The 17,244-nt window shown below is 58.7% G+C and overlaps 2 protein-coding genes across 2 annotated transcripts in view; one reads left to right on the plus strand and one right to left on the minus strand.

Moving 5' to 3' along the window:
- Window positions 1-1,081: 1,081 nt before the first annotated feature.
- KDELR1 (KDEL endoplasmic reticulum protein retention receptor 1) lies at window positions 1,082-9,055 on the minus strand. The gene is made up of 5 exons (XM_043436749.1): window positions 8,759-9,055; window positions 7,983-8,083; window positions 7,300-7,458; window positions 2,864-3,116; window positions 1,082-1,843 (listed from the first exon to the last, which is right to left on the minus strand). The coding sequence occupies exons 1-5, from the start codon at window positions 8,847-8,849 to the stop codon at window positions 1,809-1,811; spliced, it is 639 nt and encodes a 212-aa protein (XP_043292684.1). The 5' UTR covers window positions 8,850-9,055; the 3' UTR covers window positions 1,082-1,808.
- Window positions 9,056-10,701: 1,646 nt separating this feature from the next.
- Window positions 10,702-17,244, plus strand: part of GRIN2D (glutamate ionotropic receptor NMDA type subunit 2D) — a 35,153-nt gene continuing 28,610 nt past the window's right edge. Inside the window, exons 1-3 of the mRNA XM_043437750.1 lie at window positions 10,702-10,959; window positions 11,779-12,047; window positions 15,286-15,776. Coding sequence (XP_043293685.1) covers window positions 15,312-15,776 — 465 coding nt within the window. The 5' untranslated portion in view covers window positions 10,702-10,959; window positions 11,779-12,047; window positions 15,286-15,311. The remainder of the gene's footprint in view (window positions 10,960-11,778; window positions 12,048-15,285; window positions 15,777-17,244) is intronic.

Here is a 17,244-nt window from a genome sequence, read left to right on the forward strand (position 1 = left end):
AAAAACATCTGCAAAACTCCACAGCAGCGGCTAAGCACCTGGGATCCAGCAGCAGGAAACTGGGGTGCCTACACCGCCTCGGCCACTTGCACCCCCTCTGAGCCTCGGTTTCCTCCCCAGCGAAGGGAGGGTGCTCTGAGGGATCTGCGGTCTCACCCGTGTGACACACACTGCCTGGTGCTCATGAAATGCTCAGAAACGCCAGCTCCTTGCCTCCTGAAGCTTCCACCAGCCTAGGAGAGAACCGGGGCCGGTTAAGGAAGGTCTTAGGGGACATGTAGGGGATCTGGCAGAATCCAGGGCAAAACTCCGAAGGCTGACAAGGGCCAGGCAGGTAACATGAGTGAAGGAAACAGACCAGATGTGAAGCCAGTCTGGAGGGAAACACAGAAAATATTCACTTTCCTTTGACCTTCACAGAACAAAACCACAAAACAGCATCAGCCCAATAATAGATGGTCTCAACCCCTCAGCCAAGTCCTGGGGACTAGGGGGGCAGGCAGTGGGAGTCGGGGGGGGGGGGCAGGGCGGGGCAGAATTCACATCCCAGCCATTCATTCCAGCCATCTGCTGCCACCCAGAAATGAGGACCCCGCATTGTCAGATTGACGGATATTTTTTCAAGAGGAGCCAGAAATCTCGATTTTAATGTGAAAATCTGGTTTTTAAAGACTGGCAACCAATTCCGTTCTTTTTTTTTTAAGAAAACATAAAGCGGTTCCACACAATGTAAAATGACGGAGGGACGGGGGTGGGGGGCTGTCCCTTGGTGACTTTCAAATCACAGACTCTGGAAAGCTGTCCTCTGCCACCCTGAGATTAGGGAGAACTAACTGTCAGGGAAGTGGTGTGCCAAGACAAGAAGAATCTTCGAGATCTTTTCTTCCTCCAAAACCTCTTCCCTGGTGGTCAGGGTGCAGCTAGTCTCAGGAAGCCCAGTTTCTTATTTTCCTGCTCCTCCCAGGCCTGGGTCTCCTGCCACCAGTGGTCAGGATAAAGTGGAAGCAGAGAGAAAGGGGCTGGGATCAGGGGTACCCCCACAAACACCAGAGAAAGGGCAAGGAGTAGCAAAAGAGAGGCATCATTTTCCTCAGTTTATTTCAAGAGAACAAAGAATCAACCTTCAGTTCTGTACAAAAACATGACCCCTCGGGCCAACCCCTTTCCCACGCCCCCCTAAATTGCCAAAAAAAAGACCAAAAAATCCAAATTCTGGAAAAAATTACTATGAAAAATCAGGGGAGACCTTCCTCCCCTCCTCCCTCTCCCCAGTGCAAAAGTTTGGGGGGCGGGGGGTGGATGGGGGTGTGTTTTCATGGCCACGGTCAGAGGCCCGGCAGGCAGGCAGGTGTCAGGCGGGTGTCGGCAGAGTTAGTGTTTGGCGACCAGTGGGGCTGAAGGTGGGGTGGAAGGTGGAGTGGTGGGGATCCAGAAGGAAGCCAAGGGGCTCAGGGGAGGGGAAAGATCTCCAACCCTGCCTCGCCCCACAGGACACTTTAAAACAGTTTATAAAAATCGGAGCCGGAGAGTAAGAAGAGAAAGGAGTCATCAGAATCAAAAACTAAATAGTGGAAAGATTTTTTTTTTCTTCTTCTCTAAAAGGCAAAAAACTACAAACAGCCCAGGTCCTGAGCTCCCCCAACACCTGGGTCCTCCACCGCCCCCCTGAAACCCGGCAGGTGTGGAGCTGGGGAGCCAGGAGAAGTGGGTTCTTAAAAAAGTCACCCCTGGACCGGAAGGCTCTTCATCTCGCGTCGCCTTCCGCTGCCTCTCGCCGCCGCTGTCCCGGAGACGGAGATGGACTGGGGCTACGCCGGCAAACTCAGCTTCTTCCCCTTTAGGACTGTGAAGAGAGGGGCAGGGCAGGGCGTGACCACGGGGCCCCCAAAGACAGGAGAGCCTCCCACGCCCACACCAGGGGCTGGACACTGGGCTGGCACGGGCAGCCTCCGGAGTCCGGATTAGCCATGGCGGGGGATCAACCCGAATTACTGAGGGTTGAGGCTGAGGGACTGAGCCATGGACCCATTTCTCCTAACACTGATACTCCTCTTCCATCCTGCAAGGATTCCTGGGCCTAGAGGCCTTGGATCTCTGACGGGCAGTGGGCAAAACCACCACCCCGCCATCTGCCCTCACTGCTGGGAATCCTGGGCTGCCTCCAGGCCTCTGCCCTCGGCTCCTCTTCCCTTCCTGCTAACTGACTTGGGACCTTGAAGGTCGTAGCTTTTAATTATCATCTCTAAGAGGCCTCCCCCAACCATCCACCCTCAGGTACGGTAACCCCATCACTCTCCACCAACACCTCCCTGGTTCCTTTCCATCTCTGCCCTTCTCACTGTTTGCAGTCATTTCTCTTGTTCATTCATTATCCCACCCCCCCACCTCCCACACACACAATACAAAAAAGGAGAGGAGGGCTTCGTCCATCTTTTCCCCCATGGTAGTATCTCAGAGCCTAGCCCTGGCCACGGACATATAAAGTGTTCCTGAAATTTGTTGGTTGACTGACTGACTGACTGAATGAATGAATCTTGGTGGGCCTGAGTCCCTGAGGGGGAGGACAGAGATCAATCCGCAGAGAAGAGGCCCGCCCTTCCCTGAGCGCTCCTGTGGCTGGTGACTTCGGATCTGTTAACAGGTGTGAGGCTGATAAACTGTGGGTCCGGGACCTCAGGGCAGGAGAAAGGGCTTAGGAGAAATGCCAAGAGAGGAAAAATCAGAGGCCACCCCTGACCCTCTCTTTGTCCTGCCTTCCCTCGAGGGACACGGGGCAGAGGAGATGCAGCCAGGGCCCCCGGGAGGGAGGGCGGGAGCTGGAGAAGGTGTCGGCTCCCTTCCCCACCGCGTCCCTGCCGGCTACCTTTGGTGATGTAGAGGTAGAAGAAGTCACAGTAGAGGACCGTCTGGACCAGGCCTGCCACGATGGCGATGAGGTCAAAGAAGCCCTCGAAGTGGTAGCGCCAGATCCAGTTGAAGAGATAGAGCGTGCGGTAGACGCCCAGCGCAAACAGGTAGTGGCTCGTGATGGTCTCCGCCTCGCCCGTCTTGCTCACCATGAACAGCTGCGGCAGGATGGCCACCGACTCCAGGTAGATGGAGAAGGTCCAGAGGATCTACCAGGGGGTGCCGGGGAGTTGGCGGCACAGGGCGGGACGGGGCGGGAGGGGACAGGGCGAGAGAAGGGGGAGGACGCGGATGTGTTGGTTACAGGCGCAGTGACGGGAGAGCAGGTAATGGGGCACCATGATGCCTGCCGGGCCCTCACCGTGTGCCAGCGACCGCTGTGCCCACCCCACACACATTCTGTCGATCCCCACAATAACCCATGATAGAGGTACTATTATTAGCATCCCCCCTCCTTTATTTTTTGGCCGAGTCACGTGGCTTGCAGGACCTTAGTTCCCCCTACCGGAGACTGAACCTGGGCCTTGAGAGTAAAAATGCTGAGTCCTCACCACTGGACCGCCAGGCAATCCCCAGCATTCCCTTCTACAGATGAGGCAACTGAGGCTCAGGGAGGGTCAGAGACATGCCCAGGATCACACTGCTAGTAAGCGGCAGAGCTGGGATTCGAACAAAGAGTTCAGAGTCAGTATTCGGAGCACTTAGCAATTATGCCTCTCCCAAGGGAGGACCAGGTTGGGCTCCTGGCTCTGAGACTTCCCTTCTACGAGACCTTGGGCAAGAGACCCAGATTCTTAAAGCCTCCACCTCCTTCTCTCTAAAGTGGGGGTGATTTTCCTGCCCTGGTAGGGGCAACGTTCAATGTGGAAGCTTGAGAGACATAAATCAGACTGTATCACTCTCTGGCTCAAAACCCTCCAGTAGCTACTTTTTATCACATCCATAATTAAACCCAAGATCCTAACCTTGGCTCTAAGTTCCTAACCTTCAAGGCTCTCCTTGATCCAGCTTCATCTCCTAGTCCCTCCAGGCTACGACAGACTACCCAGGCCTTCTGTCTGGTTCTCGAACACACCAGCCTCCTTGCTGCCCCAGGACCTTTGCACTTGCTGTTCCTGCAGCTCTCCCCCCAGACAGTCACATCCTGCCTCTTCCACCTCTTTCCAACCTCAGCTCATCAGCGAGGTTCTCCCTGACCATCCTCCCTCCAGGACTGTCACATCCCCTGTCCTGTCTTCCTCTCGGCAGCTCTGACCAGACTGTGAGCTCTGTGAGGTCCAGGAGCCTACACCTTGGGCACGCTATGGGCACAGCCCCTGGCATAGTGCCTGGAACCTACTCCATGCCTGGATGAATGCATGAGAGAATGGGGGCGAGGTCCCCAAGTGCTTGTCATGGCCCACCATTCAGGCAGCACTGACGACCATCATTTGCAAGCAGGAGAGGGCATCGCAAGAGGGAGACCGAGAGGACAGACAGCTGCTGGCCCCTTTTCAGTCCCCAGTTTCCTGAAAGCCCCACCTGGGGTGAGTTGTGAGGTGTCAATTCACTGAAACCTCCACTCAGACACCACCACCAGCTGGCAGGTGTGATTCCTCCTGGGCGGTTTTGGTTTGTGGGAGTGAAGTGGCGACCATCAGGATGTATTTCTAAGAACTGACATTTATATAGCATTTACTACATTCAAGGCACCTGCACACCTTACAGCTACTAACTGGCTTATGCCTTAACCCTATGAGGTAAGACCTATTGTTATCCCCCTTATACAGATGAGAAGACTGAGGCCCATGGGATCAGTAACTTGTCCAAGGCCACACAACTGAGATGCGGGTAGAAACAGATCCCTATGCAGGCAGCTAGACTTCAGGGCTTGTTCCCATAATCACTCCAAATCTACCAGCAAGGTTCTCAGTAAATCAGGTTACTTGAGGCTCTCATGAAACATACCCATTAAATGGATACATACCCAATTCCTAGCCTTGTGAAATAGAATCATGACAAAAAAGGAGAGAAAAGGTCTGTTGTATTTTAACTTGATCTATTCGTGACATCTGAATTTTTAAGGAATCCTTTCCTTCTATGATTAAAAAAGTTTTTCAGCATGCACCCAATGATAACAAGGGCATTTTTTTAAAATTTATTTTTAATTGGAGGTAGCATGGATTTTAGGGCTTCCCTGGTGGCTCAGATGACAACCTGCCTATAATGCAGGAGATTAGGGTTTGATCCCTGGGTCAGGAAGATCCCCTGGAGAAGGGAATGGCAACCCACTCCAGTATTCTTGCCTGGAGAATCCCATGGACAGAGGAGCCTGGTAGGTATAGTCTGTGGGATTGCAAAGAGTTGTACACCACTAACAACGCGTGGGTTTTGAAAGCAGGTGAACCTGGGTTCAAATTCTGTGAGGTCTCACCTCTGAGCCTCACCTTGCACGCTAAGTTGCTTCAATCATGTCCGACTTTGTGCGACCCTATGAACTGTAGCTGGCCAGGTTCCTCTGTCCATGGGATTCTCCAGGCAAGAATACTGGAATGGGTTGCCATACCCTCCTCCAGGGTATCTTCCTGGCCCAGGGATTGAACCTGCGTCTCCTGCATTGGCAAAAGGGTTATTTACCACTAGTGCCAGCTGGGAGCCTCACCTTAGTCCTAAAAGAAAGAGGGATGAAGAAGTCTGCTTCCTCAGGTGGCTAAGGGATCAGATGGGATGATGACGGATTTGCATGGAGCCCAATATAGATTCAGTGCCAATACTTTGCACAAGTGAACTCCTTCTGAATGAGGGAACCACCCAATCAAACCACCCAACCTGGAGTCAAGAAGCCTAGATCCTGGTCCAGCCTCTTCTGCCTAGAGCAAGCCCCACTGCCTTCTTCCAGCCTCAATCTCCCTACCTGTAAAATGGGTCCAGCCCAGTGAGTGCTCCATGCAAGATGATGGTGATCAGAAGTTTGCCAAGTCCAGACCCTAAAACTAAGCTTTGAGTTTCCTCCTTCTGACATTTCTGGGGCACTTGGGCCAAAGTTACCCCTCAATCAGATTTGTCAAGACTGCAGGATGCTTTTAGAAATAGATTTGTAATCTGTAGCCAAAATTGTCAAGTGAGACATCTCAGGAAAACTCCTCAATTATGGTTTCTGTTGAAAACATCAGCACAGCAGGGGCGGCTTGTGGGAATCTTAGTTTTCCAACCAGGGATCAAACCTGCACCCCCTGCCTTGGAAGTGCAGCGTCTTAACCACTGGACCACCAGGGAAGTTCCAAGACCAGCTTTTTACAAGCAGGAGTGAGTGGTACTAGGGGAGGAAAGACTGCTCTGAATTTGATTCCTGCCAGGCCCCTGGAGGCGGGAGATGGCAGATTGAGCACAGTCCCTCTCAAAATTACTCCCAAGAAATTGTACAGCTCCTACCAAAACACCAGGCAATAAAAATCACAACAGCCAGCCTTTAGGAGTCTGAAACACTGTAACAATCATGGCCAGCACTTCCTACCTACTGCCAGACACTGTGCTTTTTAATTTTAATCCCGAGTTAGAACCTATGAAGTAGGAACTATCCCCGTTTTACAGATGAGAAAACTGAAACAGAGAAATTACATGACTTGCCCAAAGTCCCCCAGCTTCTAAAGTGTTAGTCACTCAGAGATATGCAAGCGTTTGCGACCCCATGGACTGTAGCCTGCCAAGCTCCTCTGTCCATGGGATTTCCCAGGCAAGAATACTGGAGTGGGTTGCCATTTCCTCTTCCAGAGGATCTTCCCTACCCAGGGAATCAAACCCTGGTCACCCAGGGATCAAACCCTGATATCCCGCAATGCAGGCAGCTTCTTTACCATCTGAGCCACCACGGAAGCCCTGGGCTTCAAAGCCCAGCTCTCTGGTTCTAAAGTCCCTGTGTAAGCGATGCTGTCTTATCTCAGGAAATCCTCACAGTGACCTGATCTTGACTTTACAGATAAGGAAACTGAGGCACAGAAAAGTCAAGTTCCATGCCCAAGGTCCTGCTAATAGAAAGTAACAGATCCAAATCCAAGTAGCCTGGCCCCCTAGAGCCCCTGTTCCCAACTCCTGAACTATTCACTAGGCCGATGATTTTGGAAGTCATTTTGACGCCCCAAGCCTCAGTTTCCTATCTATAAAATGGGGCTGCTGTGAAAAGTAATGCCATGGCATGTGTGACATGCTCAGAGCAGCGTCTGATACTTGATGAGTGCTGCTGCCATGACATTGCTGTCATCCGACTCCAGGGCCCCTGTTTTGAACGTTATTTCCTAAAAGGAGGAAGTCTGAGCAACCCTGCAGAAGGAAGCCTCTGACTGGGCCCACCGTCCACAGCCGTTCTCCCGCAGCCCACCCCACTACACCACTGCCGGGACCCTGCAGGTGGCCTACCTCCAGAGGGGTAAAGTCATGGTTAACCAAGAACGCCAGGATGGCTGTGGGAATGACGAGGAACTCGACTCGGAACGTGTCGTGGTTCCCATCATAAGTGGCTTTGAACTTGCTGTAAATCATCCAGACTGTGGTGAAAGAGCAGGCGATGTAGACCACCTGTCGGGGGAGGATGAGGAGGAAGCTTCAGCTCCAGGCACAGGGCCCCAGCCCCCAAGAGCTTAGACTGAGGAGTCCGGACCCCAGCCCCTCCTCCCTCAGACCCTGGGGTCCAGCCCCCAGCCCCTCCTCCCTCAGACCCTGGGGTCCAGCCCCCAGCCCCTCCTCCCTCAGACCCTGGGGTCCAGCCCCCAGCCCCTCCTCCCTCAGATCCTGGGGTCCAGCCCCCAGCCCCTCCTCCCTCAGACCCAGGGGTCCAGACCCCCAGCCCCTCCTCCCTCAGACCCAGGGGTCCAGCCCCCCAGCCCCTCCTCCCTCAGACCCAGGGGTCCAGACCCCCAGCCCCTCCTCCTTTAGACTAGGAGTCCTGGCCCCCAGCCCCTCAGACCCAGGAGTCCCAGCCACTGTCACTGCTCCCCTCAGATTCAGCAATCTGGACCCCCAGCCCCCTCCTCCCTAAAGCCTGGGACCCATGTTCCCTCCTCCCTGACCCTCCCGGTGGCTCCCCCTCAGAAGGCCTTTACCTTCATGCACGTGTTGTAGAGTGAGATGTAGTTGGTGAAGAGATCCAGGTAGCGGGCAGTGAACACCACAGCAAACAGGACCTGGCTCTTGCCTGAAATCCCTGTGGTGCAGAGAGGCGGAGTGGGGGAAAGCTGGAGGTGGGCCGCAGGGTCAATACACCAGGGGCCAAGGCCTGGGACAAGCCTGGAGGCAGCTCTGGAGGGCAGCTGTCCCTGGAGGCCTCCCCAGCCGCCGGCTGGAACAGGGCTCTTTCCCACGGCCCACAGCCAGGGGGCAGCCCGGCCCCAAAGCTACTCCAGCCCGAGGCTGTGTCCCGGGCTAGGCCTCGCGGCCACCCCCAACACCCTCAAGGTCCTCCTGCAGTCCGGATCCAAGCTGGGGCCACGGGAGGACCCCCCCCCCCTTGACCTCTGGCCTCCGGAACAGGTCGCCTGCCTCCCACTCCCTTCCTGGCCGCCACAGTCCACGTCACCAACTTCCAGCCACCTCCCTGCTTGCCACAGCTCCCTGTTCCCAGCCCCGGCAACTCTGAGGCCACCCTAATGGGGACCGGGGGAGGCTGAACTCGGTGCCCGGAGCCACCCCCACCAAACTGGATGCAACGCCAGTTTGCGGAAAGGAGCTGACCCCCTGGTGACCCCAGGCCTGGAAGGGGGACCCCCAGCAAGCAGGGACGGGAAAGGGGACCCGTCCCCCTATGCCCCAAACCCTTTCCCCGAGTCTTGGGGTGTCCCCCGCACTCTCCCCCTTCCTCCGGCCCCCGTGGGTGTCTCACCGGCACACGAGCGGGACTTCCAGATTTTGAGCAGTAGCAAGATGATGGCTAGGAGGTGGGAGAGGTCTCCCAAGAATCGGAAGAGATTCATGGTTGGGGGGATCTGGCAGGGCTGGGCTGCAGGGAGGCTGGAGGGGGGCTGCCCCCCGGGGCTGCTGTTCTGGCCGGGCGGCTGGGCTATCAGGTGGGGGCGGGAGAGGTGCCCTCGGGTGGGCTCCGCTCCGGGGAGGGGGCTCTGGGAAGGGGGCGCCGAGGCCGGAGCTGGTGGCCGAGCCGGAGCTAGGAAGAGCGAGGAGGGCGGGAGGGGGAGGAGTCCGAGCGGGAGGCTCCGCCCCCGAGGCAGGAGTCTCGGCTCTCTGGCGCCCCCTACCCCCGCTTCTCCGCGCTTGCTGAGTTGGGCGCAGAATGTTCCCCACCGAGGCCGCCCCCTAGGAACTTGCGGGGTCGCTGAGACCCGAAACTCCCAAATCCGGGCGCCTGTTCCCCCAGGCAGTCTGCGCCTCTGTAAAGGTCGCAGCCCAACCGCATAGATTCTGCCCTTGACAGCGATTCGGGAGGCAGGTCTCTGAGCTTTCAAGATCCTACACAAAGACCCAGAGGCTGGCTTTTCAGGGACCTCCAGCTCCAATCCATCCGAGAGAAGAGAAGGCAGCCTCCGGACCCTCCTCCATCAGATTCAGCAGTCCAGGACCTCAATACCATCCTCCCTTGGGCTCAGGAGTCCAGCCGTCAGCCCCTCCTCCCTCTGACCCAAGAAGAGTTCAATCCCCGCTTCTTTGGGACTTAGGCTCCCACCCGAGGATTTTGTGTCCCAAGTATCCTAGACCCAGGAATCGAGACACACAATCCCTTCTTCCCTCTGGGACCCACAAATTCAGGCGCCCAGTCGTTTCTTTTTCAGAAATATGAGCTTTCACTCCTGCTCTCCGAGACCCTGGAGTTGGTAGCCAGAAGCCCTGGCTCTGGTCACCCCACCCACCCACCCCGGAACTGCCCCCTCAGAGGCGCACACACTCTCGGCAGCCCAGGTGTCCTGCGCCACACCCCACCCCAGCCCTTTACAGACGCACTGGGCCTAGCCTCCCTCTCTATCAGGAAGGGCAGGAACTGGGCAACTGGTCTTGAGGGACACTGGGCAAGGGGGAACAGGCTGCGTCTACGAGGGGGGACATGGTGCTTTCTTCCTGGATGTCTGAATAACCATGGGTGATGGATGTCAGGGTCCATCAATAACAGAAGGGGTACAGCGGCATCAGTTTCCTCAGATCGCAGGATGGATAGGGTACTAGAGGGTGACGTCCACGAGTCTTGGACGCGTGGGCACCTGAGGGTGGTTTGTGCTAAGGAGTCAGTTTGTTTGAGGGTCTAAAAGGGACTCAGGCCTGGAGAAGGGGGGCTCTGATTACTGGGTCCCAGGTGGAGAAGGGAGACAGGGCCTTGGACTCCTGGGACTGAGGAAGGAGGGGGGCTGGATACCTGGTGTCCTAGGTCTGAGCGAGGAGGGGACCGGGGGCTTGGATTCCTGGGTCCTGGACGGGAAGGGGACTTGAATTTCTGGGTCTGAGAGAGGAGGGGGCTGGGAGCCTGGATTCCTGGCTTCATGAGGGAGACCTGCTTGCAGGCCTGGCCTCCCGGGGCAATCGAAGCCAAAAGATGGGTCCTAGCGTGACAGAGACTCAAGTCTGGGGATGGCCTCCTGCTTCACAAACCTCAGCGTGGGGAGGGGGCAGAGGGCGGGCAGCCCCCCTGGGCCCTGGGGCGCAGGTCCCAGTCGTGAGTCCCCGACTGCCCCCCCCCGCCCCTTCCCCCCTCCCCGGATTTATTCGCAGCCCCTCACTCTCTGGTCCCAGAGGGAAGGCAGAGGCTGGGAGCTGGGGAGGGGGCCAGCCCCCTCCGCCAGCCATGACAGGAGGAGGGGTCCCCAGGGAGCCCAAGACGGGGGGCTGTGGGTCTCCCGGCAGGGGCGGACGGGGACTGAATGTTAATCGCATCCCGAGTGAGTGTGTGTGTGTGTGTCTGTGTGTGTGAGAACACAGCGAGTGTGCGAGTCCCTCCCGCTCCGGCTCCTCCAAGCCCTGGCCGCCGCCACCGCCCTCCGCCCGCCTGCAGCCTTCCTGGCCACCGGTGCCCGGCTCGCGGGTGTCGGCCCGGGTGGGTCCGCCTGGCCCCCAGGGGTCTCTCGTGCGTCCGCCATCTGCCCGGTGAGGATCTGTGTGTGCGGGTGTCTGGGGCTGGGCTGCGGGGGGGGTGTGTCTGTAAGGGCTGCGGCGGCTGAGGGAGGGCGGGAGGGAGGGAGGGGTCTGTCTGTCTGTCTCGACCCCGAGCCACCTGCCTGGGTGTCGCGGGCCCCCCAGGTTCCTCCCTCCGAGCCCCCCCCAAACCCGGATGGATGGTGTGTACCTGGGCTCTGTGCCTCCTGCCTGCGTCTGGCCGGGCGTCTGGCCGCCTGTGTCCTCCTGTCTGTCCGAACAGCCCCTGACGGCAGTGGCAGCCTGGCCCCATCAGACCCTCCAGTGTGTGTGTGTGTGTATGTGTGTGTGTGTGTGTGTGTATGTGTCTCCCTCCTCAAGCTCCGGGGGTGTTTAGGGGAATCCCAGGGAAGTGAGGTGGTGCGTGTATGCGTGTGTGTATATGTGTGTGTCTGCCTGTATTTGAGAGTGGGGGCGTGGGGGGGGGTGTCTGGAGGTGGGAGGTGGCCAAGCAGGAAGGGGCAAGCAGTCGCCCAGACAGGCTGTCTCCCGCCTGCCCCTTACGCAAACACACACACCGGCCACCGGCTTCAGAGGTGACCCAGACAGACAGACAGACACAGACTTGGGGGGGTGCCACGGAGGGCACAGAGTGGGGGGTTGCGAATGAGCCAGGGAGAGGCGGGACCGGACACATGGACGGGGGGGAGGAGCCGGGGCTGAAGCGGCAGAGGGGGGCACCCCGGGTGGGCGGAGGGGGGATCCCCACGGGGTCGGGGCGGCGAGAGGACACCCCGACAGCCTCCGCAATGTCCGGGGCCCAACTTCCAGCGCAACATGTGTAGCTGCGTCCTCGCCTAGCCGGGGTGGCCTCAACCTTGGGGGACAGGCAGGGCAGGACGGACCGAGGAAGAGAGCCGGAGCCAGGGAGCCAGGGACGGGCAGGAGGTCCCGGCCGCCACCGCCGCCGCCCCAGGGCCTGGCCCCCAACACACACACCCCGCGGCTCCCTGAGCCCCTCGCCGAATCTTCGGGTCGCTGGACTCCGGTTCCGTTCCTGGCACCCCCGCAACACCCCCCCAGAACAGGGTCATGAAAAGGTAAGGCTGGGGTAGGGCTGCAGGGGAGGGGGTGGGAACGTGGGCCGTCCCCCACCCCGCCCCAGATTTAGGACAGGGAAAGTTGGCAAGGGGCCTCAGTTGGAGGGAGAGGGTTGGAATGGTGGACAGGGGTCTCTGGGGGAAATCTCTGCCCCCTATCTGCTTCTCCCTCGCTGAGCCCTTTTCCCAGATCTCTGCACCCCAGATCTCCTAACCCCCCATTGCTGACACTTTGATCCTTCTCCCCAGCTCCATACACCTGACACCCCGTCTCTCTATCCCCCATCTCTCCCTCTCACCTTCCCTCTCTGAGCCGTCCCCCACCCCACTGCCCGCATCAGCCTCCCCCCTCAGCCCGTCCTCCTCCCTCTCTCCAGCTCCATCTCCCCTCCCTCCTCCGCTGCGAGTCGGCTATTAATACCCCTGCCAAAGACCTTGAGAGTATCCAGGCCTTGGCACCCCTCGCCCCAAGCTCCCATCCCTTCCTCAAGGTTCTGGAATACCCTTCTAGCCTCTTCCAAGCACCAGGATTAGGGTGGGGAGAGAATGGGGTTGGGGGGGGCGGGAGCCGTCCGCAGCACGATGCGAACTGGGAGGGGGGGTGGGAAACGCGGGCTGTGGATCGAAGTGGCCTCTCCTCTCTTCTGTGATGGATCTGGGGGAAGTGATGGAGACAGGGACACCCCAGGAATCTCTAGCACCCTCCTCCTCCTCAGCTGGGGGACAGACTGTACTGTGCACAGGACCTGAGTAGGGCGACTTGGAGAGGCTGGGGTTGGGGCGGGGGTTGCCCAGGATACTGGATGAATGGGGTTTGAGACCACAAGGGGTCCTTAAGGGAGGAGAGGGCTATGGGCCTGGATTCCTGGGTCCTGGGCGTAAAGGAGGCTGGGTCCCTGGATTCCTGAGTCTGGGGGCAGGAGAGAGCCGGCACTCCTGGGTCCTGGGAAAGGACGGGGCTGAGCATCCACAGTCCCGGGTGGGTCTAGGGGAAAGAAGAGGCCTGACAGCCAGGACTCCCGAGTCGATGGGAGAAGTTGGGAGGACGGGGCTTCTGTGTCTGAGGGAAGAGGGGGCTGGAGGTGCAGTGTCCTGAGCCCCTTGATGGGGCAGAGGACGAGGGTCTGGACTCTTTGGCCCCGTGCGGATGGAAATGGGGACTGAGACTCACGAGGAGGTGGTGATTGGAGGCCTGAATATTGTGATCCCCAAGGGTGCAGGTTTGGGGTTTGGAACGCCAGAGTCCCCCAGCGGCTGGGGCTACCACCTCTCTATCCATCCCCGGAGGGGTGGGAGACTGTCCTCCTGAATCCCTCACCGGAGAGAACTAGGCATCCAGCCTCTTGAGAAGGGTGGGGCAGGAGCTGCCCTCTTGGGCTTCAGTCAAGGAGCGGGACCCCAGGGTCCCCAAGGCCAGAGGCTGGGTAGGGGTGAGTCTCAGAGAGGCAGAGAAGAGGCTGAGGGGTGAGCGGCCACCAGGAAGGGAGGGGAGAGAGAGTGTTATCCTGGGGAGGGGGGAGCGCCAGGCCACAGCTGTGGGTTATTTTGGGGCAGAGGGGGGCTATTCTGAGCACTGATTGAACCAGCTGCTTGGGGAAGGGCAGAGGAGAGGAGGGGCGAGGGGGAGCCAGGATTGAAGCATGCTAGGAGCCCCCACCCCCACCCCTTGGGAGACAGTGCCCCAGGGTCCCTGGGAAGGCCTGGGGGTGGGGGGGTGGGAGTGAGGCCTCTAGGCAGGCAAAGGGGTGTGGGCCTTTCCCCTACCCCTGGCTGTCTGTGGGGTGGATGGAGGCTCTGTGCTACCATGGCAACCGGACAGGAGGCTGATTGACAGTTAAGAGCGAGCCCTTCCTTGTCTGGACCCTCACCCCTTCCAGAAGCCCCTTCTGCAGGCTCCAATCCCTCTCTGGGAACCAGGGGCCAGGCCCCCAGGGCCCTCCTTCCTCAAGACCCAGGAGCCAGGAGTCTGGGCTCCCAGCCCGACCACCCCAGGCAGCTAGTATTCAACATGGGACATAGAAAGAGATGCTGTATTGCTTCTCATTTACCAAATTGCTCTGGGCTGGGAGCCAGGGACCCCCACCCCTCTCAGCTCGCCACAGCTGTGCTCCCCTCAACCCCAGAGCCAGTCTGGACTATGACTCTTTCCAGCTCTTATTGAGTGGAGGGACGGGGGCAGGAGTAAGGGGATGAAGACGGGTTGGGGGGTCTGTATTCCAGGGGAGAGGTATGGTCATGGAGGCATTTGCTCCCTGCAGGATGGCCCACTAATTTCTTTCTCTCTCTCTCTCTCTCCCCCCACACACCTGACCCCTTTTCCCTCTTTTTTTTTTTTTTTTTGTTCCCTTCACTTTTCCTTCCTTTTATTTTTGATCCCTCCTGCCACTCGCCTTCCCGGCCTTCCTTTCATGTCTGTGCTGGGCACCTCCCTGGTGGGGGTCTTGATCTCTGCCTTGCCTCGCTATTTCTGTCTTCCTGTGTTTTCTGTCTGCTCTGCCTGCCTCTTCAATCTCTAATTCTGCCTGTTTCTCCATCTCTTGTGGGTGCGTGTCTTGTGGTGGCTGTGGGGTCTCTGTCTCCATCTTCCTGGGGTTTCTTTCCACCTTCCTCTCTCGGTCCAACTTTCGGGTTTCTCTCCTCTCTCCCACCTTCCTTCCTCTATCTCTGCATCTCTCCCGCCTCTCTCATTCCCTCCCTATTTCTGTCACTCCGTCTTATCTCTCGCTCTGTTACTCTGAGCCTATCTGTCCCTGTCTGTTTCTCCTTCCACCTCTTTCCACCACCCCATCAACTCTCCCTGACAATCTCTCTGTGGGTGTTTTCATCTCTTCCTATCTTCCTGGGTCTCTCTCTCTCTCTCTGCTCCTGTTCTGATCCCGTCTCTGCGGGTCTCTTTCCCATCTGGCCTGTCTCATTGTCCTCCCTTGTCTGTCTCTTCTCCTCACCTCCCTATCTTTTGTGACCCCATTACCCATTCTCCCTGTGTTTCTCCCTTCGCTTCTGTATCTCTCCCATTGCCTCCGTATTTCCCTGTGTCTCTCCCTCTATTACTCCAACCTTTCTCCTATCTCCGCATCTCTCCTTCCTCGTATCTCCCCTTCACCGTGTATCTCTCCTTGTCTCTGTCGTTCTATCTCTTGTCTCTCATTCCTGTCCCTCTCTCTGCTCCGCGTGTCCGCCGCCCCGTCTCTGCGCCCCGTCCGCCTCCGTGTCCCTCCCCGGGCGCCCTCGTGCTCAGAGGCCGCCCGGCAGGGCCCGCAGGCGATGCGCGGCGCCGGTGGCCCCCGCGGCCCTCGGGGCCCCGCTAAGATGTTGCTGCTGCTGGCGCTGGCCTGTGCCAGCCCGTTCCCGGAGGAGGTGCCGGGGCCGGGCGGGGCCGGCGGGCCTGGCGGGGGCCCCGGCGGGGCGCGACCGCTCAACGTGGCGCTCGTGTTCTCGGGGCCCGCATACGCGACCGAGGCGGCGCGCTTGGGCCCGGCCGTAGCGGCGGCCGTGCGCAGCCCGGGCCTGGACGTGCGGCCGGTGGCGCTGGTGCTCAACGGCTCGGACCCACGCAGCCTCGTGCTGCAACTCTGCGACCTGCTGTCGGGGCTGCGCGTGCACGGCGTCGTCTTCGAGGACGACTCGCGCGCGCCCGCCGTCGCGCCCATCCTTGACTTCCTGTCGGCGCAGACCTCGCTGCCCATCGTGGCCGTGCACGGCGGCGCCGCGCTCGTGCTCACGCCCAAGGTGCGCGCGACCCGTGGGCGGGGCTCGGGGGACTGGGGGCGATGCGGGGGCGGGGCCTGGTCTAGGGGGCGTGGCCTGAGCCGGCCGTGGGTGGGCGGGGTGGTAAGGGGCGTGGCCAGTCCTGAGGGTCAGCCTCGGGGATGCGGTGAGGACAGATGTAGAGGTCAGGTCTAGGTAACGGGTGGGGCTGACTTAGAGGGACGTGATCTATAGGAGGAACAGAGTGTGCCGGGGAATCATCTAGAAGCAGGGTCTGAGGTGACCAGGCTATGGGAAGAGTTGAGAGGTTGAGGAAGCGGTGAATCGGGAGGGGGTGGGATCCGAGGAAGAGGCGGAGGCCGGCCAGCGAGGGGCGAGGACCGGGTGGGGTCCTGCCTGAGATGGCAAGATCTGAGTGAGGGGTGGGCTCTAGGATCAGCGAGGGGGTGTCAACTGAAAAGAAAGTGGGCTCAAAAAGGGGTGAAAGCTAGAGAGTAAGCAGGAGCCAGAAAGTCACAGACGGTGACCAGGAAAAAGGAGTATTAAGTACCGAGGGACAGGGAGGGGCCCAGCCAGCTGAGCACGAGGTCTAGAGGTCAACGTAGAAGGACGGAATCATCTGGTGGAAGGATGAGTATGAGAAAGGGAGGCGTCCTTAGTGAGTGAGCGAGAGAGGGGTAGCCTTGCAGCTAGGAAGTGGGGGAAGGCCAGTCAAGGAAGAAGTGAGTCAAGGAAGGGGCGGGGCTAGCTGGTGATGGGGGAGGACAGGCCCTCTGCTCGGTACTAAAGGGGCAGAGTCTAGAGAGGAAGACGGTCTGGGGGTGGGATTTGGGCAGGGGAGGTACCCAACTGGAAGGCGTGGAAAGCGAGAATCCAGAGAGTGGGCCTGGAAAGATGAAGGCCTCCCCCTTAGAGGCAGGCTCAGCCATTGAGAGGTCAAAGCCAGGAGCCTGCAGGGAAGGCAGGGGCAAAGGCTGGAGCTGGCTGTGGCGTGGAGAGAGGCCTGCCTTCCGAGGGCACAGGAGGGGTCAGCTGGAGTGGACTTCTGGTAGGGAAGGCATGATTTGAACAGGCCTGGTGTGCGGACTGAGAAGAACCGGGTCAGTTTAGAGGAGGCGTCTGAGAAGAGGCGGGGCCTATTCAGGGGTGGAGCCAGTGTAACAGAGAAGTGGGTATCGCCTGAGGATGGGGCCACCTGAGTGGGTGGAGCCTAAGTCTCCACCAATTCCCTGCTGTGAGGGCCGGCGGCTTTGTGACTAGATCTCTATTGCATGCCGGGACTCGTAGTTCTTTTCTGTCCCGAGCACTCTGGGAAAGACCTCTGTCCAACTTTCTTCTCTTTGGCATGGAGTTGTCCAGAGAACTGTAGGCAGATCACCTGCGAGGTGAACTTACTACTTCCTGGCTGCCGCCTTCTTGGCATACGGAGAGATGTGGTCCCTCCTGCCTCAATGGCGGCTGAGAAGTGTGTGCCCCTCCATTTCATTGT

This window comes from Cervus canadensis, chromosome 18 (assembly GCF_019320065.1).
Source record: "Cervus canadensis isolate Bull #8, Minnesota chromosome 18, ASM1932006v1, whole genome shotgun sequence".
NCBI classification, from domain to species: Eukaryota; Metazoa; Chordata; class Mammalia; order Artiodactyla; family Cervidae; genus Cervus; species Cervus canadensis.